A 27,228-nucleotide genomic window follows, 5' to 3' on the forward strand; every position below is an offset into this window, starting at 1 on the left:
GCCAACAACCAAGTCAGGCACCGCACCAGGTGATATATCTAATTGATAAGGATTAGCAAATTTCTATTCTTTCCCTGGACTGAAATCAATAAAACCCTGTCTTAAATATTAAAGTATTAACCCTGTCCCTCACCTTGACTGTCACTTCTGAGAACATTTGTTTTAAGAAATGAACAGCGACCTCGAAGATCAGTAGAGCTTCTTCATCTGTTTTAATAACTCAATCCTATTAAAAAGATTAATCCTGTTAAAAAAAAAAAAATAGCACCTCCACCTTTCTCTCCCCTCTTCCTTTCCACTCTCCTCCAAATAAAAAGGTTAAGTGATGACATCCAGCCCAAAGAACAATGAACAACACATACACACATAGAGCTCTCTCTTCCAGTTTCCAACAGGAACAACACAAGACAGTCAAATACTGCTTAAAAAACCATTATTCTTGTCAAGTGCATGGAAAGGGAACTTACTCTAATCCATTCAGCAAAGTCTGGAGTCAAACTTGGAAAGAAAGATGCATTTTTTTTTTTTTTTCCTGCAAGGTAAGTAAAAGAACTCAGGAATTTTTTTTAATAAGATACCAGATGCAAATAAATTATTATTCCTCAGAAATAAGGCTTTTAATAAACACCACACAGAGTATGCATAAGCAAGCAAATCAATCCGAAAGACAGGAAGAGAAGAATAATGTGTGGCACATCATTTTCTCTCAAAGTCGATAAGCAAAAGTGAACACAAAAAGGCCATCTCGGGAGGGCTAATTTTTTGTTTTGAGATGGTTTTTCTGTTTGTTTCCATCCAGTTTAATGCTAAAGAATTTTCTTAAATCTTTTCACAGGGGACACTTAGCACACTCACAAAAACTAAACTGTTTCCTTTCAGATTTCTTTTCTCACCTCCAAAGAGTAGCCAGTGGCTTTTATGGGGTTGGTCACTGCACTTGTGAATTTTAGACGGATAAAGTGGCAAAATAATGATTTTTTTTAAATATAAAAGTAAAACTAAGATGTATGGCAGGTAAAACTTTCTAAAAAGCCAAGTCAAATTTGGGGCCTGCTGATTTTGACATAAAGCTGTTAGTAAATTGGCAAAGAAATGAATCTGCTTTTAGGGTAACCTTGAGCCCAGGGAAAATAAAAAAGCCAAGTCAAAGTTGTGACCTGTTGATTTGACACAAAGCTGTTAGTAAATTGGCAAAGAAATTAATCTGCTTTTAAGGTAACCTTGAGGCCACAAACATTCCATCCACTCACCTTAAGACTATGTCTATCTAGAGGTTAGCCTGAGTAATTAACCAGAGTTATCAATTTTGTTTTCACTAATCATTTTGATAGGTTTGACACCTCAAAGACGGCTTTGTGATGCAATTTATAAATTTAAAACACATCCAGTAAATAAAGAAAATAATAAAATGTCAGAACCACCTGATTTTCTTTTTTAAGAACTATTTAAGTATTCAAAATTAGCTTTTAGTAGTACAGAATGTCACCCTTTCCTACTTGGTTATTATCCCAACAAACTTTGGCTTTAATTTACGCAGACTGCAAGACAAAAACCATGTATTGTAATATATAAGATAAATTACAAATTAAATCTGTTATTTAACTTAGAAAACAATCTTCTGGACACTTTGGCAGCTCTCTTAACTTACAGGGCACCTTGTATTGTGAAGAGTGTTCATAATCAGACAACCCCCTTAACCAGCTACAGTACTGAGTGAATAATATCCCTTTATCACAAAGATAAAGGAAGTTACTGCCATCAACAAATGAACAACAAAACAGAACTTGAACTCAGAATTTTAGATTCAGCTCCATTCACAAGGCCATGCATTAACTGCAATCACCATCCTTTCCCACCAAGACCATCAAGCTCTGAAGCATTAGGAGAAACATTTTCTTTATGGACACTAAAATAAGCCCAATACACAGATGACAGTACAAAGCCGGTCTGGTGTTTCTTGGCCATCAAAGCATGCACAGACTTTCTCTGTACAGCCTTAAGTGTAATTCCTAGAAGGCACTGGCAAATCTCTGCCAGGCAGAGACTCTGCAGTCGAAAACCGAGTGCATGTGCTCAACAAGATGACAGGAGGGTCAATGTTTCTAACCGTCTACTTCAACTCTGCATGGCAATAGCGGTTCTGCCCAACATGGTAAACAAAGTAATCATATAGGATCGAACACAGTCCCTGTAAATGAGGATCCCCTTAAACGCAAACAAGCAGCTCTGGGGAAACATAATTTCCGCTCGCATAATTCCACTAAGACACACACAGAAGTCCATTTGTAAAATGATGTTCGGTCCCAGCACTGTGCTGACACTTTTCCCACCTAAACTTCTCAGCACAAGCCTGGCCTAAACAGCCGGGTTCCAATCCGTGCACAGTGGAACAGCTGCACGCACCCAAGACCGGAATGGTGGGGCAATACCTGTCCCTACTCAGTCCTGTTCGGACCAGCCTGCGAGGTAGTTTAGACCCGTCTGCTTTATGGTAATGTGCTTTTAAAACCCCGCCACGACCGAGGTCATAGCTTTAGAGATTTAATAACAATCAAATGACTAGGGCTGCTGGGCACTTAGTGAGCCATTCTGGTTATGGCTCTTTAATAGCACCTGGAGTTCTGCTCCAGGGAGAGCGGAAAACTCCCGCTCCCCCGGAAAGAAAGTCCTCTGCGGAGAGCGCAGAGGGAAGCCAGGAAACCGATCGCGGGCAGGGGACGCGCCGCCGCGGCCGCCCCATCTCTCAAGCAGCCCCAGCGCGACCCTCGCCCCGCAGCCGTGCTGGCCCAGGCCGCACCTTTACCTGTCAGCTCCACCACCCGCCGCCCTGGAGGCTGCCCCTCCGAGTCCAGGGCACGGCTTCCGAGCCGGCTGCGGGAGAAAGAACCCCAGAGGCATCCTATCCCAAAGAAAGAAAGCAAAAAGGCTGCTCCTCAAGGCAGGGGGCCATCGGGCACGCCGAGATCCGAGAGGCGACATGCCACCCCTGCCATGCACCTACCAGATAATCCATGTACAGAAACGCCTCAGTTATCCGGAGATCAGACATCCGGCAGCCTGAAGCATCCGGAACGGCTCCGAACCCGGAAAAAAAAGCAGCGTCTCTGGCTGCGAGCGAGCAGCTCCTGAAAAAGCCAGCAACAGCGAAAATAGCCGAAAGCAGCCGACTAACCGGAGATTACACAAGGGGCGCGGCGATTGGCCAGGCGGGAGGGCAGAAGGAAAGAGGCGCGCTCATTGGCTGCGGCGCCTATAAAAGGCAGGCCCCAGTCGGTGGTGAGAGAGAAACGCGGGAGCGGTGGGGGGTGTGGGTTTGTGTGCGGTGAGCGGAGGAGCCGGGGTTGGGGCGGTGTGGCTGGGGTGGGGGTGGTGCAAGCGGAAGAAAGAGCCAAGAGAGCGGAAAAGCGACTGGTGCTGTCGCCGCCCGAGTTTTGTGTTTCTACAGCTTCCCAGTTGGGTACAGCGAAGCCGAACTCCGTGTTCCCGGGCTGGAGAGCCTTGGTGTCCCCGCCTACCCGCGGTAGGAAGCGAGCGCTGTAACGTGGGAGGCGTGGTCGCCACTGATCATCTCTCTCCCCCGAGAGCCTTCCTAAAGTCTTTGCCGCCACGAGACGGCACCACCGGGAAACAAGTGTGTGGAAGTGTACCCCGTAAACAGGCAGTCCTGTACGCGACTTAGGGACAGAAAGACCCTCCGCACTTTTATCATTTGAAACTAAGGCGGACGATTCCAGCCTGGTGTCCCTGAGTATACACAGGCCCCCCCCGCGCAGCCAGAGTTGACTGAGGAACCCATCTTCGAACCCCTGCGTAGAATGCCAAACAGTCCTAGGAGAATTCGCTTTCCTCCACGTGAAAAGGAAAAGAAAAACATGTGAGGACTCGCAGTAGTCACTTGTACTCCCCAAACACACGGGAAGAAGTGATCAGTTTGCATGCTTGGAGTGAAATTACACTCAGCACAAATCCAACGCCCCCGAGTCAAATGAGCAATAGAATCTCTGCAAAAAAAAAAAAACACACAAGTAACAATATTTGTGACCCGATATTATTTCAAGAGGTAAAAACATCTGTAAGATGCATTTGGGACTTGGGTTAGGCAGGGAAAGCCTGAATCGGACAAGAAACTGGCTTTTTTTTCTTTTCTTTTCTTCTTTTTTTTTTTTTTTTTTTGAGGCTATAAGTAACTAGACCATGCCAGACACAGCTATGTACTCAGGCTCAGGTGATTGGAGTGCCCCCCCATTCCCACCCTCAGGGCTTAGGGAGAATGGAAGATAAGGTGGATGCTCTCACCTGTATTAATAGTTAGGGCTTGCATATATACAGTGAAATTTCAAGAGTGAAACTTCATCAACTGAACTCTTTATGAAGTGACTGCCTGACTGTACACATGTTTTAGGAGTTGAATTTTTACTTTCCCCCTAACTTGACACTTCTTTTTTTGTATCCTCAAGAAACAAATTTCCGTACCGTAAGTTTACCTGAGACTACCAAAACAGTTCTGTTAGATAACCGTGACATTAACCCTAAATGTGTATATAACCAATAAGGGCGAAGCAGCCCCCTAGAGGGAGCTGTAGGTTGGTGAGCCAAGTGATTTTACGTATGCTGTCTAATTTCCTAACCTGTTTGCTCAGCTGCAAAACGAGAATTCCTACCACCAGAGAGTTGTGAGTGTTTGGGCGGGGGGCAGGGGGCGGGAAGGGTTGGGGAGGTTGTTTTTGTTTTTTTGAGACAGGGACTCTCTCTGTTGCCCAGGCTGGAGTGCAGTGGTGCGATCTCGGCTCACTGCAACCTCCGCCTCCCCGGCTCAAGCATCCTCCCACCTCAGCCTGCAGAGTCGCTGGGACCACAGGTGTCCACCACTACGCTGGTCTAATTTGTTGTATTTTGGGGGTAGAGACGAGGTCTCACTATGTTGCCCAGGCCTGTTTCTAACTCCTGGACTCAAGCAATCCGCCCGCCTCGGTCTCCCGAAGTGCAATTAGTTCCAATTTTGATTTTCCCTGGCATTCTCTTAATTCAAACACATGTAAGTTTAGAAGAGATTTTCACCTAGATTTTGGAGGAGATGGACGTCCATCAACCTATACTCTTCAGCACAATTTGTTTGAAACTAATTTGGAAAACAAAACCTCTCAATGAGCAGAAATAGTCATGGAACATTTTTTGTTTGTTTTGCTTTGTTTTGCTTTTCCTGGTGAATAAGGACACTTTAAGATAAAGGGCTTGAGTTAGCAAAGAGACACCTTTTGGTCCATTGTCTTAGTGATAAATGGTGTGTTGGCTACAGCCGAGTCAGGCTTTTGAGAGGCCTGTCAGTCTCCCTGCGGAGGAGGATAGCCACTCAGGAGCAGGTGACTTCTGCCTTTCCTTTAAAAGTTAAGCTTTAAAAGTTAAGCCTTTCCTTTAAAAGTTAAGGGAAAGATAGTCCTGAACAGGTCATTAGGGTCAATGTGGTTCTTGCTGCCTCTAAGAATTAGTATATGGAGCCAAAGCAGGGAGATGAAAGAATATGTTCAAGGAAAAGTTCCAAAGACTGCACCATAATATTCACTTTATTTCACACAATTTGCACATTCATTATGACTGGCATCAATGAAAACCTTGTAGTCAATGTAATGTATTAAAAAATCACATATTGCATTTTAGGAAAGAGTCCTTATAGAATAACAGCAACAACAACAACCTGTAGATTTTGAACTCCATACGGAGCACATTTTTCCAATTATATGTTTTCTGAGATGTCAATGAGTCTGCCCCTACAGAGGAAAGAGGCTAACTTGACTGAATTGGTATGAACAGATAATACACTACCCACTACATGAAGCTGCAGTCATAGCTGATAGGGTTGGTAGCAACAGAAGCAATCGCCTCAATACCTGCTTTTCAAAAGAGTGTAGAGAAGTTAGAATGCATTTAATCAACCTACCATACTGTATGCCAAATAAGACCGCCATCCAGAACAAGACATGAGCTCATTAACCTAGTTCTGCCCTTGCTGTCAGTAAAAAGAATGACCCTCTTCCAGATGCATAAGAAACATGTAAACTCATGAGGCAATTGCATTACTGCATAGGTTTTGAGGAAAGAGGCTGATATGGTTCGACTGTGACCCCACCCAAATCTCATCTTGAATTCCCACGTATTGTGGGAGGGACCCAGTGGGAGGAAGTTGCGTCATGGGGGCGAGTCTTTCCTGTGCTGTGCTTATAATACTGGTAAGTCTCATGAGATCTGATGGTTTTATAAGGAGGAATTTCCCAGCACGAGCTCTCATTCTGTCTTGCCTGTCGCCATGTAAGACATGTCTCTGCTCCTGCTTCACCTTCTGCCATGATCGTGAGGCATCCCCAGTCGTGTGGAACTGTAAGTCCGTTAAACCTCTTTCTTTTCTAAGTTGCCCAGTCTCAAGCATGTCTTTATCAACAGCATGAAAACAGACTAATACAGAGGCCATCACTGTTGCTTGTCAAAAGCAAAGAGAAATTATTTTGACAGTCCATACTCTAAAATTCCATAAAGGCTGCTGGCTAGCCAAATTTGGATGAAATTTTTTTGTTAAACTGTCACTTGCAAGAAATGAAAACAGAAATGCATTTTTGCAACTTGGTCCCCAACTTTCCAGAAAATTCAACATATTAGTTGTTATTTCCAGCTATTCTTTTGTTGTTTCCAAGGAGAATACTGCCTTCACTAATTTTGTATCATGCATACGCTATCTCACTGAAACTTTTCATAAATGTTTAAAGGATACATAAAACTATTGTAAAAATGTACTACTGTGTTAACAAATCCTTTATTAGTTACTACTATTATAAATATTACAGTGAACGTTTGCTTGTAAAACTGTCCACATCTTACTATCCTAAGAATAATTTCTAGTAATAGACTTACTAGTACAAAGAGTATGAGCACTTATTTTTTTTTAATTTATTTTTTTATTTTTATTTTTTGAGACGGAGTCTCGCTCTGTTGCCAGGCTGGAGTGCAGTGGCACAATCTTGGCTCACTGCAACTTCTGCCTTCCGGGTTCAAGTGATTCCCCTGCCTCAGCCTCCCAAGTAGCTGGGACTACAGGCACGCATGACCACACCCAGCTAATTTTATATATATTTTTTAGTAGAGATGGGGTTTCTCCATGTTGGCCAGGATGGTCTTGATCTCCTGACCTCGTGATCTGCCCACCTCAGCCTCCCAAACTGCTGGGATTACAGGCGTGAGCTACCACGCCCAGCTGAGCGCTTTTTTTTCTTTTTTCTTTTTTCTTGTTTCTTTTCTGAGACGGAGTCTTGCTCTGTCGCCCCGGCTGGAGTGCAGTGGTGCGATCTCGGCTCACTGCAAGCTCCGCCTCTTGGGTTCACGCCATTCTGCTGCCTCAGCCTCCCGAGTAGCTGGGACTACAGGCACCCGCCACTGTGCCGGGCTAATTTTTTGTATTTTTAGTAGAGATGGGTTTTCACCATGTTAGCCAGGATGGTCTCCGTATCCTGACTTCGTGATCTGCCTGCCTCAGCCTCCCAAAGTGCTGGGATTACAGGCAGCCGAGCACTTTTAATACTCAGTTTTGACCTAGTTTATATAGTCTTCTTCCTTCTACCCCACAACGCCAAAGTAGGGAATGATTATCTTGTCTCATCTTTGCCTTAATATTATTCCTTAATAGCTGAAAGATGTTATCTTTCATTATAATGACTCTTAAATCATGGACACTTCTTTTTCAGAAAAAGTGGTCAGATCTGCAGAGGTCATCAGGCACTTTTTATCACTTACCATATCCAAAAACTCCTGTGACTTTAAAATTTTCTCCTGAGTCCTTTTTCCCTTTCTCTCCAGTGGATGTCTTGACACCCATCTCTGATTTACCCCAGTCCTCTTCTCTGCTTCCTAAACTTAAACGAAGTATCACTGTGTCCCAGAAGATGATCTTCATCAGAACAGGGTGTCCCCACATGAAGCTGCTAACAGAGCTTGATTCATAAATGGAATCAAGCCAATGATTATTGAGTGAGGTCAGAGGTTGGAATTAGAATAGGGTTTTCTTCTGTTAGCATGGTGACCTACTTGCAACTCAAACTAGAGGAAAACCCTCAGTGAAATGGCTAACTTTGAAGTTTTTAACCTAAAATATCTCCATGTCAGTTTAAACTTGTTTTCTCTCATGCAAGTAGATCTTAAGGCCTTATATGTCTATTTTTCAAAGATCAGTTCTGGCAGTCATGATGAAGATTTGTCACTACTTAATTAGATGAACTTGGGCAGGTCACCTGTTCCTTCCAGGCTCCTGTTTACTCAGCCAGGGGATAGAGTTCAACTAATCACTACCATGATTAAGGATCACTCAACTTTTCCAAAAAGGCTTTGCTGGGTCTTGGGGTTTTAAAGCAAGATAAGACATCCACTGAAAATGGTAAATAATCATACAAGGGAAATGTAACTAGACCTCACAAGCAACCACCATTCAAGCACCAAGTATCAAGAAGCTATGTAAATCCCTCTCAATACCAACCCCAGCGAGTTCATTTAATCTTGTAGATACATTTCCACATTGCTGATTGTATTAATATCCTATTCTGCAAGCCAGTTATGAGCCTTATGGGACTAAAATAAAGGTGTTAGAAGGGCTAAAAGAGTTAATAGATAGATAGAGGCCATTAGTGAATCACACTCATTGCAATTGGGCAGCAGGTCCTTTCTTGAATGGTGAATCTCCTTTTCTGCCACACACATGTGTCTGAATCTCCCTCTCTTGAATGGTGAATCTCCTTTTCTGCCACACACGTGTGTCTGAATCTCCCTCGACAGCCTGGCTTGACACCTTGCATGTAGCCCTGGCACCATTAAAGATTGATTGGTTGCTTAGAGCATAGACCTCACTATTTACAGCCAACCTCATTGTGTCAATGTGTCACTGCCTGAGCATACTTGTTAATACTTCCTGACACGGTCAGCTCCAAGTGAGGGAGAAAAATCAACAAATCCATTAGGCCTCATGATCACCATGTTGAAATCTCACAGCAAAAAATCACAGATAAAATAACCTTCCCAAGATCACACATTAAGTAACAAGAGTTAAGGATTTTCCTTCCATAACCCTGGAATATCTATTTTTTACCTATACTACTGTGGAAGTGACAAGATCTTGGGATCAATGTGACAAGAAAGTAAAGCAGGCCTAGAGTCTACCATGGAGAAACTTCCAATTATTAGAAATAACAGGACAAAGAAAGGCGAATAGACAAAGGCCTTCCCGATACAAATGTGCACACAGTCAACCTGGTGCCAGAGGAGTTACTAAAGTGTTTAAGGGATGAAAACTCAGTGAGGGTTTGCCAAAGTTTCTGGAATTCTAATAGAACTCTCCAAGAAAGAAAAAATTTCTCTTGGAGGATTTGTGAGGGGAACTTTCCAGATGGGAAAAAGCATATAAAAATCAATAGTCACAAATTAGGGACAAGGCATTATTTACTTAAGATGAGTGTTTCAGCTCAAGGTATAGGAGGTATAGACGGTTTAATTTGGGGAAGTATAACTGGTGCAAGTCAGGGTTCACCTAGGAGCTTCTCTGCAGATTATTGCCTCCCAACTCACCATGTGGTGTTGGTGGAAGTTGATTTGTAGCTCCATCCAGTGTAATTGCTCCCTCATTCTGGTCCCTAAGACAAGCATAAAGATGTGCCAACTACAGAGGGAAGCAAATCCCAAAAAAGTGTTTGGGCACTTGCTTTCTTGCCTGCTTCTTTTTTTTTTTTCTTTGAGACAGTCTCGTTCTGTCACCCAGGTTGGAGTGCCGTGGCGCGATCTCGGCTCACTGCAAGCTCTGCCTCCCGGGTTCAAACCATTCTCCTGCCTCAGCCTCCCAAGTAGCTGGGACTACAGACTCCTGCCACCGTGCCTGGCTAAGTTTTTGTATTTTTAGTAGAGATGGGGTTTCACCGTGTTAGCCGGGATGGTCTCCATCTCCTGACCTCGCGATCCGCCCACCTCGGCCTCCCAAAGTGCTGGGATTACAGGCGTGAGCCACCGCACCCGGCCTCTTGCCTGCTTCTTATGAGATCATCAGCCATTGGGATAATATAGAAACTGTTCAAATTGCTTTCTTGTAGGTATTCCACTGACAGTTGGAAATGTCTTGAATGTTCCTGATTTATAATTTTGATCTCTTCTTTTAAGGCTTACATATAAGGAAGCCTTAATCCAAGCTGGCACTTGATTCAAAGCAGCTTGCAAGGAAATGAGAAACTCAGAAACAAGAAACTATAAAATAAGGCCAATGAGAAAAGTGGCTATCATGTACCATCTAGATAATAATGCTTCCTATCTCATCCAGGATTGTGATTCTGAATCTATGTTGTTTAAATTGAGAAAGACAGGCATGTAGGTACTCTGTACAGGCTAATATGGATTCATTCACTCTACATACCTATTTAACACCTACTATATATTGGGGATGCTAGAGAAATATTATCCCTGTTCACATAAAGCTAAGTCTCTATTGATTGGAGACAGGAAAGATACCAACTAGTGATAAGTGCTATACGGAATTAAAGAGATGTGCTGGTGAGTAGCAGGGAAGCATGCTCTAGACAGATAGTCGTGGATGGCATCTCTGGGTTGTGCTAAGTGATACAGTCCAATAGAACTTTCTGTAATGATGGAAATGATCTATGCTTGTACTGCCCAGTATGGTAGCCATTAGCTACACATAGCTATTGAGAACTAGAAATGCAGGTAGTGGATACTGTATTGAACAATGAAGGTGTGCAGTAAAAATATGAATGGAGGTCTTCCACTTAAACATGACATATTAAATATACTTGCTTATCTCCCCCACCCTCACCCCGACAGGCCAGTAAAGGAATAAAAAGAGACCTACCAAGACAGAGAATTAAAGAAGAGACACCAGCATATAAGGGGTCAACCACTTAGGAAAACAGAAAGTGGGTAGAGAAGTAGCAACTGATGCAGCAGAACAGAGAAAGCTGAAGGCTAAGTTCAAGAGGCAGGGGAAGCCAGCCAGAAACAAGCTGATTCCTGCTGCAGAACTCTCATCAGTTCAGCAATAAGCACCACCTGGTTCTCTGAGCAGGGAAAGACTGAAAACACAAAACAGCTTGTGAACCTTTAAAAGGAGTAGTTGAGCCACTGATCTGCCTCTCTCCATGAACCCAGGTCACCGCCCCAATGCAGACCAGAGTGAAAATTTACTCCCGAGGTTAAACTGGAGAGGGCTTGAACTCGAGAACACCGGATAAAACTTAAAGGCAAAGAGAAATTTCGTAAAGTTGGAAGAAAGCTAAGGAAATCGCTCTCCCAAAAATATGGAACAGGGAAGCAAAGAAAATTAAAATATCAATTGGAAGGTTTGATACCCAATTAGATGTTTTAAGAAAAGCAAACAAAAACAAAGGCATTGATGGGAGGAAGCTACCAAAAATTCTAGTAAACATTCCAGAACTGAAGACCATGCATTTCTAGAGTGAAAAGACACACAAGTGCTCAGAACAATAAATGAAAAAAATAAAAGTTCCATTACCATTAAATATACAACTATTTAAAAGCCATCATGTGGAAGCACTGTGCCAGACAAGTTTATCATCAAGTTCTACCAAACATTCCCTAAACAAAATGTTCCAACTTGAAACTATTCCAGGGTAGAGAAGGAGGGAGTGCTTGCCAGGTAATCTCAAACAACTAGACTAATCTTGATACCTGATCAAGGACATCAACAATTATATCTCAGTCTCACTCACAAACACAGATAGAAAAATATTGCAAAACATCCAAGAAAAGTAGAAAAAAAAAAAAAAAACCACATTGTGACTAAGCCAGGCTTATCCTAGGAATGCCAGATGTTCTTAACATTAGAAAATCAGCTAACTCTCCACATTTTCAGATTAAGGAAGAAAAATCAGAATTACCTCAACATATACAAAAAAGAAACCATTAGAAATGAAATATCCATTGGTATTTGTTTCTTAGAGCTGCCGTAACAAAATACCATCCACTGGGTAGTTCAAACAACAGACGTTTATTTTCTCACAGTTCTGGAGGCTAGAAGTCCGCGATCAAGGTTTCAGCAGGTTTGGTTTCTCCTGAAGCCTCTCTCCCCTTGGCTTGCAGATGGGCGCCTCCTTGCTGTGTCTTTTCTCTGTAGTCATGTACCCCTGGTGTCTCTCTGTATGTCCAAATTGCCTCTTCTTAGGACACTAGCCATATTGGATTAGGGCCTACTCTAACAGCCTCATTTTAACTACCTCTTTAAAGGATCTATCTCCAAATTTGGCCACATTCTAAGGTACTGGATGTTAGGGCTTCAACATATAAATTTGGGGGAGACATAATTCAGTTCATAACACCATTTATGGTTGGCAATCTAAGAGTAAAAGGGAATTTATTCAAATTGATGAAGGATACCTACAAAAACACTTAAAGCAAACATATTCAGTTGTGAAACTTTAAATGTGCTTTAAGGTCAGAAACAAGACAAGGGTGTCAGCTATCACAGCTTCTATTCTACGTTATACTGGAGAACCCAGACAGCATAACCAGAGAAGAAATATAAACAATAAAGAATGGAAAGAAAGAGACAATTCATCAGAAGATTGTGGTTGTGTATGTAAAACACAAATCAATTATTAAAGTTAAAATTAAATCTGTTACTTCTTAAAAATCAATATAAAATGAATTATATTTCTAGTTACATAGCAACAAAGTTAGGAAATGTGTTTTTAAATATGTTTTCTTAATGACTTTTAAAGTAGAAACTTTAAAACCACCTAAGAATAATTGTTATAACTTTAAGATTTTGAGAGAAGTTAAAAACCTAGAAAAATACAGAGATATGCTGTTCATGGATGGAAAGGCTGTTTGTAGAGATGTGAATTCTCGCCAACTTATAGATTTAAAACAATAATGTTTGAAATCATGGAGCACACTGTATAGAAACATTTCTTAACTGTTCTTAATTTGAGGGCAGTGCCCTCCTTTTTGTGAGTGAAGTGCCAGTCTTCTGCATATTTCTGTTGGCATTTACCATACTGTTTTGTGTATAGTGGTTAAGAGCACAGATGCCAGTCTGCCTGGGCTTGACTCTTGGCTTTCCCTCTTTCTAGTTCTGTGACCTCAGGCATGCTACTTAATATCTCTGTAACTTATTTACCCCATTTTATAGGTAAGGAAACAAATAGCTACATCATCAACCTACTGGATTATTGAGATTAATAGTTAATGTTGTACATTAGAATAGTGCTGGGCACATAGTAAGCATTATGTAAGTGTTGGCTGCTGCTGCTGCTGTTTTCGTTCTCTCTCCCACTAGTTGGAGTTCCTTGAAGGAAGGAAACAGTGTCTCATTGGATTGTGCCCCTTTGGAGCCTACTTCAGTGCCTGTTACATAACATACATTGGCAGTGGGGGCTGGGGATGAGCCACTGTCCTGAAGTGTCATATTTAAAGAAGCCTTATTCAGTGGCATAAAGTATTTGAAAAGGGAGTCCATTTTCTACTTATTTTGAATATTAAATGTCCAAAGCATGACCCATAGCACTTGTAAAAGTACCCATATAATTATTTGTCCTTCACTTCTTAGCTGTTTAGAAGCTTTTTTTCACCAAATGCCTGAGATTCTCCCAACATATTATCATGGTACTCAAGGTACGAAGGCTTGAATGAACCTGACACCTCAGCTCACAGTACCCTGTATTATCATTATGGGTCCACTACAGGGTTCCTCTCTCTCTTTAATTATTTCTTTTAATCCCTCTTAACTACTTCCTTTTCCTTCCTCTAACAGGAAATCATCCCAATATGCCTGATGTGCTTTTCCTACTTTGTTACCTGTCAACATTGTCCATGATGTCCATGGTTGAACAAAAGTCCTTGCATTTGATGTAATCTCTTCACCAACTTTGAACTTAATGGCTGATGCTGCTGAGGTTTAAAAAGTCCTTTCCTACCACAAAATCAACAAGAGGCCACAGCTTCAGTAAACTTTATAGCATTCCCTTTCACGTTTGGGTCTTTGATCCATTTTTAGTCTATCTTTTGTATGTGGGGTTAAATTGAGATTATGTCCATCTGTTTAACCAGGTTTCCAAAACCATCTGCTAAACAATTCATTCTTTTCTCCAGTGAGGTGATGCCAACCCTTAACCTACATAAAATGCCTTCCATACATGACTCTACCTCTGAGCTCTCCTGTGTTTTATTGATCTGTTTATTCTGTGACAATACAGAACACATCACTCTGTTTTTTTCTTTTCTCTCGAACCTTACCACAATTCCTTTTATGTATATTGGCTTCATTCTCAATACTGCAAGAAAGCATTTTTGGAAGCGAAAGGCAAAGCACTGAGATTCTAAGTTCAGGGTTCTCTTTGGCAGGAGACTGGGGGAGTCTGTGCGCACCCACACCAGTAAATACGTTCCTTCCTGAATGCATTGATCATGGCATACTACTGGTCTCCTTTCTGCTCTTCCCTTCAAATGTGCCTTTCCATTCAGTACTAGTCTGCAAGGCCTATAATTAAACAAAGGAGGAAATCCTTGTGGTTTAATTTTGCTTTCAAAATAAATTATTTTAAAGTTTAATACTCCAGAAGCAGTTTTACTTACTTATTTATTTATTTATTTATTTTTGACACAGGGTCTCACTTTGTCACCCAGGCTGGAGTGCAGTGGTGTGATCATGGCTCACTTAACCTCGATCTCCTGGGCCTCCCACATCAGCCTCATAAGTAGCTGGAACCACGTAATGTTTAACTTTTTTGTTAATACAGGATCTCGCTATGTTGCCTAGGCTAGTCTGGAACTCTTGGCCTCAAGCGATCCTCCTGCCTCAGCTTCCCAAAGTGCTGAAATTATAGGCATGAGCCACCGGGCCTGGCCTAGAGACAGTTTACTTTTATATCAATTGCTTAAACCTGACGTTATCTCTTCTTAGAAGAAAAAGAGGATTAAGAAAAAAAATGCATAAGAATTAACTATTAAGTATCTTAATAATTAATTAACTAATGAGTTCATGAAAGATACTAACACATTCATGAGAGCCAAGCTTTTCCAGTGCTTTCCCTGTCTCTTTGCCATGACCTTGAAGTCTTTGCCTGCATCTTGTGTTTAATGCCATGCCATACAGACTGATTCATTATAATGCTTTGTCCTTGAGAAACTTTTCTTCAAACAGGAGTCTCTAACATAATTGTGGTTTTTCATGTACCTGAGTGGTGTTGAATTCTCTGGCGAATGAGAGCTAGAGAAGACAGTACTGTATGCTTGCAGCCAAAGTACATCAGTGAATCACTCTTTATAAACACTCAGACAATGGACGTGTTCTGGACGTGCTTATTCCTCCGAGGCTTCTTTATTCCCTTTGTGCATGTGTATGTTCTGGTACACGTTATGGCTGAATGATGGTGTGCCCGTGGTACTATTAGACCTGCTGGAAGACATCAAGGAAGAACAGCATGCTAGATATTATACCATATCTTTCTACTTCTCAGGCTGCCTCCAGGGGAATAGTTCAGAGAACAGAAGCAATTTGGAATTGGTAGAAATCATTCTGGCATTATAAAGGGCATCATAATGTTACAGACTAAGAAGTTTGGCTAGTTTTCATAATAGGAACTGAAAGAAGCAATGGACCAAGGCATGTGACTAAAGAGTAATGGCTAACTTACCACACCATAATCACATGTGGTGGCACAGCTATTTCATATAATTCTGATCCAGTTAGCTCAATGGTTAGGATCAAGCTTTGGCAGAAGACAGATCTAGATTTCAATCCCAGGTGCTTTATTAGCTGTGTGACCTTGAGAAGGATACTTAACCCCTGAAACTCAGTTATCTCATCTTTAAAATGGAAATTAACAACAGTATAGGTAATTTCTTCAAGGTTGTAAGGATTAAAAACAAATATGGCCGGGTGAGGTGGCTCATGCCTGTAAGCCCAACACTCTGGGAGGCCGAGGTGGGTGGATCACTTGAGGTCAGGAGTTCCAGACCAGCCTGGCCAACATGGTGAAACCCCATCTCTACTAAAAATACAAAATTAGCTGGGCATGGTGGCTCACTTGTAATCCCAGTTACTTGGGAGGCTGAGGCAGGAGAATCGCTTGAACCTGGGAGGCAGAGGTTGCAGTGAACCAAGATTGCACCACTGTACTCCAGCCTGGGTGACAGAGCTAGACTCCAACTCAAAAAAATAAATTAATTAAATAATTTTTTAAAAAATAATAAAACAAAAGCAAATATACTGAACACTGAAGTGCTGGCTATCCTCTGTACTGAAAGCCTTGTTGGAGGAATTATGTTTTTATAGACAGTGCTTTTGACTTAGTGTGGAGAAGTAGAAGAATCCTGCTTCCGCCATGGACTTTTAAGGATCTCAGGAAAATTACTCCACTTTGGAGTTACAGTATCATCTTCAAAATGTTGATGAAATAAAGGAAAGTAAGCAAAAGGGAAAAATAAAGAGCAATAGAGAGATGATGGCTTTGTTGATTCTTTTTTGCAGCGTAATTCAGAATCAAAATAAATGGTAAGATGGGCAAGTCAGGAATAGTAAGCTGGCTTTGTGTGCCACTAAGCTCTATATTTTGTGTTACCTATATGGAAGCCATAAGATGCATCCATAGGAGACCTCTGCTGCAGCTAAAGTGAGTGATCAATCATTAAATTTCTCAAACGTTTCAACAGGCTGCTTGGTTCATTTGCCCACTTCCGTTGTTATAAACCATGCCTGCCCTCCAGCCTGGTTGTATGGTAGGTATGTAATGTACAAGCTTTAGTTGTATGTTACCTTGTGGACACAACACTGTGTCGCTATGTGACAGATGGCAGTGCACATAAATGGAGAGTCACTGCACTTCTCTTTGGTAGCAGAAATATCTGTAGGGATCATACAAATAGGTAGAGCTCTCGGTACTTGTAAGTAAAATAACAGATAAAGTATTATATAAAATAGCTGTGTTGGAAGAAATACTTTGAATCTCAAACTCCTAGTCACTTATTTTCATAACTGTTCTCCATTCAACATATTACTTTGATAATGTCTAGACGACTAGACTAAAAGTTTCACGCCACACACGAAGTATCCAGATGAAAGTGATGCTTTGAATTACCAAGGAAAAATATCAGCTTTGTCTTATGCCAGTAATCCTCACCGGTCCTCAACTTTTAGGATATATTTAGAAGAAACAAAAAGAAAAAGAAAAAATGTTGCCTGGTCCATACTAGTACAGAATGTTATTTACTAATATTAAGTGGGAATTCAGTTTACACCCTTTAAAAAGTATTACATCTCAGATGTCAAACTCTTCAGTATGAAGGCCAGAAGCTCAGATAACTCAGTCATGTCATAGCAGGATTAACAATTTTGTTTTGTCAGAGAATAAACAATTAGTTTTTACCACAAAGGGACACTTCAATAAGTTAACTATTTATGCTAAGAAAAGGAAATTACAGCAATATTAAGACCATGTGCAGCTCCTATTCAAAATTAAGAAACTCGCTATTGCATTGTTTATCTCAGCCTCAACATTCTTATGAGAAGTTATTAACAGTCATTAGAGGTGTGGTTATTATGCCCGGTCAGGGAAGCAGTGGGGCTCTATTTGCTCAAACCTCTCAGGAAAAGGCTACAATTACTGTGTAGATACAGGAATATCACAGTTATGAGTGGTATTGTTCATAGGGCATTTCACAAAACAAAGCAATAGTAAAATACTTTGTTCTTAGGATATCAAAGGTCATTTTGTGAAAATCATTCAAGCTGTGGCACATTTTAAAAATTAATAGATGTTTTTAATAAATTGGTACCTAGGAGGGATTCATCATGTTCATTGTGCTTGACAAGTTCAAAATTAAACAAGTTAAATCAGCTCCAAAGAAAAAAGGCTGTGTAGGCAACCCATCAGATGACTGAAAGCTGGGGTAGTCCCTCCAGTGGGCGAACTGCTTATGCTACCTGAATAGACTTCTGCTCAGAAAAGGCTTCTATTGAAAGAACCATAGGTGTGAAATTTATGTGCATTTGTAACAGTTTTCAATCGCATGCCTCATCAAATAGGGTAGTTTAACACTTTGTGCATAAATTTGCATCAGATTCATAGCATCAACTAATTGGGAGAAAAAGACAGTTAACTATGAAGCTGTCCTGTGTAATAGGTGTCGTGCAATGCAAAAGGGTCACAAAAATCCTGCCCTCTGTTCCTAGTGGGATGCAGAATTACATGGCAATTAACAATGTGAATTCTGGAGATGAATTCCATGCAAGTTCCAACTCACATTCCACTTTTTACTTGGGAAAGTTATTTAACTTTTTGATGCCTGAATTTTCTTACCTGGAAAGTGCTGATAACAGAACCCACCTCCACACAAATTGTTTGGATTAAACTATTTAATACATGCAAAGCTGTAAACCACTTAGAATGGCACCTGGCATATAGTAAGCCATCAAAGTAATTTTTTTTTCTTACCCATAATTGTTAAGGATTACCTGGATCCTAGCAGAAGGGAAATTAAGGGCTAGATTGTGCGATAAAAATAAAGTACTACTGGGGCCTATAATTCAGACCCTGGAAAGAGGTAGGATATAGAAGGACATGAGCTAAAGAACTTGGTTTATTTAGGGGAGGGGATGGCAAATTCTAAGGGACTGAAAAAGGCAGAATTAAGCATGACCTTTTATTAAACAGCCTGACTGGAGTGGCAAAATCAGGTTGTGAGATGTGTCCAGTTGATGGAGGGCTTGAATGTTATGGTTGAGGAGATCAGGCTCTGACAGGAACCCACTATAGTCTCTTCAGGTAATGTTCTAAAAATAGTACTAACTCCTAGAAAACATGGTAGAATGTAGGGGAAGAGTCTAGAAGCAGATATTTCAGTTAAAAGGCTTATCTAATAATGCCCGGGGTGAGGTTCTGGACCAGGGTGATAAGCATAACTGGAGGAGGAAAGCAACTGCTAAAGAAAAAAATAGGAAGCCTTGAAATAATTCGATATGGGGATCAAAGCAGAGAGAAAGCAAAGATGTCTCTAGGATCTTGAGGATGCCTCTACTGGCTAATATTTTACTTAAATGAGATAAGGCAGTAGTTGGTAGACGGTCGAAAGCGAAGGGACTTTAGGAGCTGGCCTCACCCTTTGTATCTGAAGGTTTCCAGATCATCATTTGTGAAAGTGAGAATGAGAAAGAAAGGGTCAAGACTCCTAAGTATTACAAGGACATTTCCTGGGCAACAGAGCTCCACTCAGCACAGCTGTTTGTGATTAGAACCACCTGAAGGGTTAACAGCTCACAAGGGCTGATACTAAGGCAGAACAAGAGCTGCAAATAAGCCTTCTGGGGTCAGAATAAAAAAAGTTGAAGTCATTTAACAGCTCTTTCATTAGTGTGGACTTTGTTGCCTATTTTACCTTAATGATTGGATTGAGTATCATGCTATATATTTCACAAAAGGTAATTCAATGTTCAAGTACTTTGAAAGTATTTAGAAGTACTGCCTATTCTCCTCAATTCTAGAAAGATCCTCATAGACTAGGCAAAGGCCGGACTAAGCAACCTAAATTCTCTTCCCACTAACCTGCTTAACTGATCCGGGTTCCAGTTTATTTAAAGAAGTGAGAGTTGGATGTTTTACCAATGTGGGATTTTCAGCACCTTGTCTTCCTTGGCTGGGGAGAGCCTCTGAAGGGTTTCTTGTTATTGGTTCTGCAGATGAACTGTTCCAGCTAGGTACAGGCTAAAAAAATGATTTACTCTCCCATGTTCTCCCTCTGATTCCCACGGCACAGTAGGAATTGCTCTAGGTCCCTTGTTCCCAATGAGCCCTAAATGCCTTTTGTCCCACATGTAGCTGACGTCCTCAGTTCGCTCTCTTCCATACCCCGTTTCTCCATTTTCTGACCCACCCTACTAGCTGCATTCCCCAGGCTCCCTTGCCAGTGGGAAACATCAGCTGGAGACAAGGAGGCAGGAGTTGAAGAGGGGCTGGAGTATTCACTCCTGGCACGCCTGTCCTGCTATGGCATAGTGTGGCAATAGCCGCATCCCTCTACATCCACAGCCCTTGTTGGCGGCCCCTTTCATGGCTCTAGCTCTCAGTAGACTGTGATAACATTGTTTCTGTCCTTCCTGTCTTCATGCATGGAAGTGGTAAGGGCTCCCTCTGGAACTAGTTCTTGGTTGTTGATTCCCTGACCCCTGTTCACACCAATGTAAATAGTCCCTTTATTAAATTCGCTTCCAAAACCCCAGCTAAATGGTCTTCTCTTTCCTACCAAAACCCATTCTTTGAGGAGTGTACAGTGATGAAAGCAAGCTGATAAAATCAGATGTCCCACATGAACATGTAATATCACGGAGCTTTATTTTACCTGGGTACATTTTTTTCCTAAGGGTTTAGGTATGTAACTTTATGCCTGAAACTTTTGTTAAGAAGGGATATTTTTAAATGGTGTGAGACATCATAAAACAACTTAGTTTTTAAAGGGAAACCATAAGTCAAATTCATTTTTATTTTAAGAATTTGCAAATTACAGACTTGAATAAGTGTATCAAACATTCCTAAACAGGCTAAACATTGTTACAAGTACATAGAAAAAGGGATTTATTATAGGGCTAAGACCTTACATAGTTGTGGGAACCGGTGGAAGGGTCTATGCAAGGCTGCTCTCTCTGCATCTGGTGTTGAGCCTGAAGTTGCTCTAAGTCAGCCAGACCAGGTGGGAAGAAAAGTAAAGATGAACTGAAAACTCCTGAGAATGAGCTGGAACTGTGAGGATGAACTGGAATCCACATCAGTCTCAGACTGTGTCTACCTTTGATGCTGCAGGTCACTTGCAGAAGAAGTTGGCACCTTTTGCCATAGAATAACACATGCTTTTGGCCTAGGATTTGTGAAGCTGAAGGAATTCTGGTACCAGAAGTGTGGGCCCAAGTGCTGCCTTAGGTAGACAAGGTGAGCAGCTTGTCACCACAGTGTGTACAGGATGCCTGGCACCCTCCATTGACTTTCTTTTTCTTTTTTGAGACAGAGTCTCACTCAGTTGCCCAGGCTGGAGTGCAATGGCGCAATCTTGGCTCACCGCAGCCCCACCTCCCGGGTTCAAGCGATTCTCCCGCCTCAGCCTCCCGAGTAACTGGGATTACAGGCACCCGCCATCATGCCCGGCTAATTTTTGTATTTTTGTAGAGATGGAGGTTTCACCATGTTGGCCAGGCTGGTCTTGAACTCCTGACCTCAGGTGATCCGCACACCTCAGCCTCCCAAAGTGCTGGATTACAGGCGTGAGCCACCGCGCCTGGCCTCCTACATTGACTTTCACAGTATAAAACAATAGGGCTGCAGCCTCCCTTCTGCATTATAAACCTTCCACAAATTTATCCTATGGTCAGTGCTAACTCAGAAGCATAAAGATATGGGAATTCTGGAATTTCCTATTTTTCTAGGACAGCAAATTTGTTCATTCTTCTTTTAGCTGAGTCATACTCCCCATTGATATCCTGTAACTTATGCTGAGATATAAAAGTAATGACTATTATATCAGAAGTAGGGGAATGGGAGAAGGGAAGAAAAATGTACTACATATATAGACACATTCATACCAAAATTAGGTAGAAATACTCGTAACTATTATTGTCCTTGTTTCTGCAGCCATTATGTGGTTTTGTTTTTTGACTATATCTACTCTATATTCTCTTTTCCCTCGACAACGTTTAATCTTGTCCTAGATCTTTGCCTATTGGGGTGACCCAATCCCTTCACATTCCTGAAGGGTCTGAGCCACTTGCTGCCCTAGCTAGATTGGGTTTTGGAATTTCCTATGAATATTAATCTCAGGATATATCTATTACTTTCCTTGGGGTGCCACACAAATTACCACAAACTAGGTGGCTTAATGCAACAGAAATTTATTCTCTCACGGTTTAGGAGGATATATGTTTGAAATAAAAATGTCAATAGGGTTGGTTCTTTCCTGGGGGCTCAAAGGGAAAAAAATCTGTTCTCCCTCTCTCCTGGTTTCTAGCGGATGCCGAGAATGCTCGGCATTCCTTGGCTTGTGGTAGCAAAACTCCACTCTGCCTCTGTTGTCACATGGACATCTTCCGTCTTCCTTCTGTGTCTCTTCATCTCTTCTCTTCTTTTTTCTTATTTTTTTTATTTTGAGACAGAGTCTCATTCTGTCACCCAGGCTGGAGTGCAGTGGAACAATCTCAGCTCACTGCAACCTCCACCTCCTGAGTTCAAGCGATTCCCATGCCTCAGCCTCTCAAGTAGCTGGGACCACAGTGCACACCACCATATCTGGCTGATTTTTGTATTTTTAGTACAGACAGGGTTTCATCATGTTCACCAGGCTGGTCTCAAACTCCTGGCCTCAAGTGATCCGCCTGCCTCAGCCTCCCAATGTGCTGGGATTACAGGCTGCAGCCACTGTGCCTGACTTCTTCTCTTCTTATAAAGACATCAGTCATATTGGATTAGGTCCCACCCTAATTGAGTATGACCTCATCTTGCTTATATCAGCAAAGACCCTATTTCCATATAAGGTTACATGCACAGGTACCAGGGGTTAGGACTTCAATGTATCTCTTTGGAAAAAAATAGTTCAACCATAACAATATGGAATACCAAAATATGCTACAGGAAATCTACATTTCTGACATACTCTTCCCTCTCTCCATTCTGTAGTTGTGAATGACTTAATTCCACCGGATAGTCAGGATCAATCATCCTAGTCAGTAAAAAAACCCCCTCTTTTGCCTGATGATTAACTGGCATGAGGAATACAAAGTCACCAAGCTGTAGTCACAACTTCTAATTTAATGGAACATTTTCTGTGTTCTTGGTAGAAACATCCCTCCCTTGGGAATTAAGAACCCTAGATTAGCATAGTATAAAGTTATGAAGTCAGGAAGCAAATTTTTGCCAGTGAATCACCAAAGATAAGATGAGCCATTCCTATTTCCAACCCTTGATTCCACAAGTTCTGGCTAAGGAAGAAATAGTACAATCTGGCCTAGACTACATACTGCATCCTGGAGGATATTCCTCCAGTGCTACAAGGTGCTGCCATGCAGCTAGTGCCATAACCGAGTCTTCAGTGGCCATTCAATCATTCTTTCAGGCCACTTGCTTCAGGATGATGGGAAACATGATAAGACCAATGAATTCCAAGACCATGAGCATATTAGCATACGTTATGTGCTATAAAACAAATTTCTTGGTCAGAAGCAATGCTGTGTTGAATACCATGAAGGTGAGTAAGGCATTTCATAAGTCTACAGATGGCAGTTTTGATAAAAGCATTGTAGGCAGGGAAGGCAAATCCCTATCCAGGGTGAGTATCTATTCCACTGGGAACAAATAGCTGCCACTTCTACAATGGAAGTGGTCCAGTGTAATCAATCTGCCACCAGGTGGCTAGCTGGTTCTCTCCATCTCCACACCTGGCCTAGGAATGGTGCCATATCAGGGGTTCACTGTTGGACTTTGCCATTGGGAGATTGAGCATTCAACAGCAGCTATAGCTGGATCAGCCTTGGTAAAAGAAAAGTCATGTTATGAGCCCATACAGAAACTTCATTCCTATCATGAGTCAGCACTCACTGGGCAAGGCAAAGAATGGCTGATGGAAAAGACTGACTGACACCCACAGAACAGGTCAGCTTGTCCACCTGATTATTAAAATACTCTTTTTCTGAGCTTGCTTTTCAGGGAGCATTGACATGAGACAGAAATATCTTCACACTCTGTGTGAATGCTGTTTAGTCACATACTACCCTCCCAGACCTCTTTTGTCAGAAATTTTCTAATTGTGTTCCTTTTCAGTCCCTGACTATGCACCTAAACCATTAGTTATTGCTCATGATGAATGTGGACCTCTAGCCATCCCTTTTTCTGGATGAAATGGGCAACCAGACATACTGCTCAAAGTTCTGCCCACTGGGAGGAAGATTTTCTTTAAATACTATCTTTCAGAGCCACCCTGGGATGGGGCTGTAGTGCTGCTGCAGTCCACTACTTTTGGGTGTTGGTGGCAAATCATGCAGAATTTTCTAATTTTTTTTCTTCTTTGGTCAACTAGCCATAGACAATCCTCAGGAAGCTTTAGATGCAGGTTAAGAGGAAGGAGGCTATGCTGCAGTCATAGACATCTGAGCTACTTGTTCATGCAACTTACTTGTGTCTTCAGCATCACTGATGACTAAGGAGTCTTGTCTTGAGCTAGGGAATGGGGACATCTGGGGAATGTCAGGAGTCTTTAGGCTGAATTTCTAAGGTTACCATTTCTAGCTACTTGCCTCCTAGAAGGGGCAAGGAATGTGTTAGCCACTGCTCTACCCTACTTCTAAAGCCCTGCTATCATTTAGAGCCTCCCCCCGCACCACACACATGCCCCACCACCAACATAACTCTGCCTACTTTGCACTCCTCCCCACCTATGCCTCAGTCATTGGGAGTAGAATTCTACTGGAGCAACTAGTGGAAGAACTTCTCAGTCACTCTTTGTCAGAGTAAAGGTATTGTGGGTGAGGCGCTCCAGAGGTCTCATTCTGTAACGGTATAGATTCTGACATGCTCTGCTCCCTTTCTCCTTCCTAAGGGAGGTTGGGGCCACATCATGGTGAGATCTCTTAGTGTTAGTTTGTCCTTCAGATGTAGTAACGCCGTCATTTGCCCTTCCCAATATACCTCATGTGGAATCACGATTTCTTCTGTCTGCTGTAGATTCTGTCTCAGCTTTACATGCATCAGGCCTGTAGGAGGCCCTTGGGTCTGGCCAATGGCTGGGATGTTGGCTTGAATGGACAGTGAATGACCACTGAATGGAAAGTCGGTGCTGTTTTTCTTTGGCATCTTAGAAGCTTATACTGAGTTTGGTAGGACTCACTGCCAAAGTATTGCCTGGTCTGGAGAAGGTAGAGACAAGGAAGAGCTGGGATTTCTACTATTTCCTACTAGCATCATTTGTCTGCCATAAGATGCCAAAATGCAGGGCCCCAGATTTGCAAGGTATGGAATTAGAGCACAAGGCTATTGAGGCAGGTCTGCATGTGAGATGGCCCCACCATTGGGTCACTATCAGGACCTGCTCCAAAGAGTCCATGGATTGTAGAAGAGTCACTATCACATAGTTCATGGACCCTGAAACCTTCCTGCCCAATCTCCATTCTGCTTAGATCTGCTAAGATAGTCTCCATCTCTATTGCACAGTTTTCTGTGAAAAACCTTTAAAAGGGACTGGTACTTCGAACTGACAACATAAACATGATGGTTATATTTGGGTGTGATTCTTAATTTAAAAAAATTTAAGCTTGTTAGTATCTTCCAAATTGTCTGCAATTAAAACATACTACTCTTCTAAGTTCTCCAGGAAGGTAGGGTTTAAGTAACAATCAGCTTCTTGGCATCAAACACTCGTGGCCTAGTTTTCTTGAGTTAGACTAGGAAATGGTACTCCATATTCATTGCTTCCACCCACTCGAAATTCTGATTTCTCCCCAAGCCCTTGATTGGTGTGTAGCAAACCTAGTTTGTTTTATCATAGGATGGTTGTCTCCATATTAAATTCTAGTTTCTGATATCCTGTATGTTTTAGAACCAAGGTGTCTTTAAAAGCAGAGCAAGCTAAGCCTAAATAATACAATCCTAGGAAAAACAGGGATGGCTTACTTCCTAATTCCATTCACTTTGATTAAACATCTTGACCATATCTCTAACCCCAGAATTTTTAGCAGAAAAAAAAGACTTGAGACATAATGAGAGGGACTAACTAAATCTCATAGACTGAAGTTGTCACCACAGTCTTTTTTTTTTTTTTTTTTTAAGAGAACTAGCTTAAAGGTATATTTCTTCTATTTTTAAAGCTTATGGAAAAATTCTTGTTGCATATGTGTTATGGCAAAACAAAATGCAGGCATGGAAAAACAACTGACTTTAAAAATAGCAAAATACTTGAGAGCCCAGCTTGAAGTCATTAGAAGCAGTACAGCTGGGGTCAGTTTATAGGTTTCTGTTTTTAATTTGCATAAATAGTCTAGCACTTGGATGGAACAGACATCCAGCTGCCTCATCAGACTGATCAACTTTTTAATGGCCTCCCAGATACCCAAAAGCTGCTGGGACTTTTGGTCAGGGCAGTGCTAGGAATCATGATAAGCCTGAAAAGTGAGATGTATTCTACCTTCCTACACAAAGGAAAACCCAGAACTTCTGATAATGTCTTTTTTCTACTTAGATCTGAAAGTCTTTTGAGTTCTGCTAATGAAAAAAACTTCCACTCCCACCTCAAGAACATCATTAGTATGATAACACTTCCACTGCCCAGACTGATGGGGCTAGAGGGTCACACTGCTAAACCCTGAAATTTGGGGGAAAAAAAAAGTACGCCCCCTAGCTTAAATCACATAGAATGGTAGCAGTGTTCCACGTCCTTTTAGCTGATGGAGTCACGGTCTCATAGTACATCACCAACCATTAATTCCATAAACGTAGAGCATGTCCTGAAGTCCCGGGTCTGATGTTGTGGACAGGTACAAGATTTCTGGAGAAAATATATATTGTCTTGCTTATAACATAAGATTATGCATTTAAAATTTCAAATATATTCAATCTAAAAGAATAAAAGAGTTAAGAGAAAGTGTATGATTAAAAACCAAGTGACTGATAGGGAATTTCAGGAGAAAAAAAAAAAAAGAGTAAATCAGAGTAGTCAGGGATGGCATAATAGAATTGGGACTTAACACAAAACACTTATTGAACACTTTCTATGAAATATGCCTTCTGAGAACTCACAGGTGAAATCAAACCCAGATCCTGGCCTCTCAATACTTCTGTGCTTTTTGGGTGTACAGTTGCACAATGGACATATAAAGTACAGAGTGACGAGTGTCACAGTAACAGACACAGGACTTACCTAACCCACCACAACCAGTACCCACAAGCACCACTGGGAGTCGGAGGACAGACCTGCTCTACCTGTAACCTCCACCAGTGGTGCCCACATACGTTGTCAGTGGCCTGAGGACTGACCTATCCTACTTGCACCCATGCACCCTTTGCACCACTGGCACGCATGCACTCTGTCCGGAGGCCTGGGAATTGATCCACCCTGGCCACAGCAGCCAGCACCCATGCACAACTTTAGGGGGGACCTGATGACAGGCATGCCCTGCTCGCTGCCACTGCTTCCAGTGCCTGCACACATTGTCTTGGGGCT

At 41.8% G+C, this 27,228-nt stretch overlaps 1 protein-coding gene across 1 annotated transcript in view; it reads right to left on the reverse strand.

Moving 5' to 3' along the window:
* ARL15 (ADP ribosylation factor like GTPase 15) overlaps positions 1-3,159 on the reverse strand; it is a 441,042-nt gene extending 437,883 nt beyond the window's left edge. The window contains exon 1 of the mRNA XM_025389142.1: positions 3,002-3,159. Coding sequence (XP_025244927.1) covers positions 3,002-3,049 — 48 coding nt within the window. The 5' untranslated portion in view covers positions 3,050-3,159. The remainder of the gene's footprint in view (positions 1-3,001) is intronic.
* Positions 3,160-27,228: the final 24,069 nt, after the last annotated feature.

Source organism: Theropithecus gelada, chromosome 6, assembly GCF_003255815.1.
Source record: "Theropithecus gelada isolate Dixy chromosome 6, Tgel_1.0, whole genome shotgun sequence".
Taxonomy (NCBI): Eukaryota; Metazoa; Chordata; class Mammalia; order Primates; family Cercopithecidae; genus Theropithecus; species Theropithecus gelada.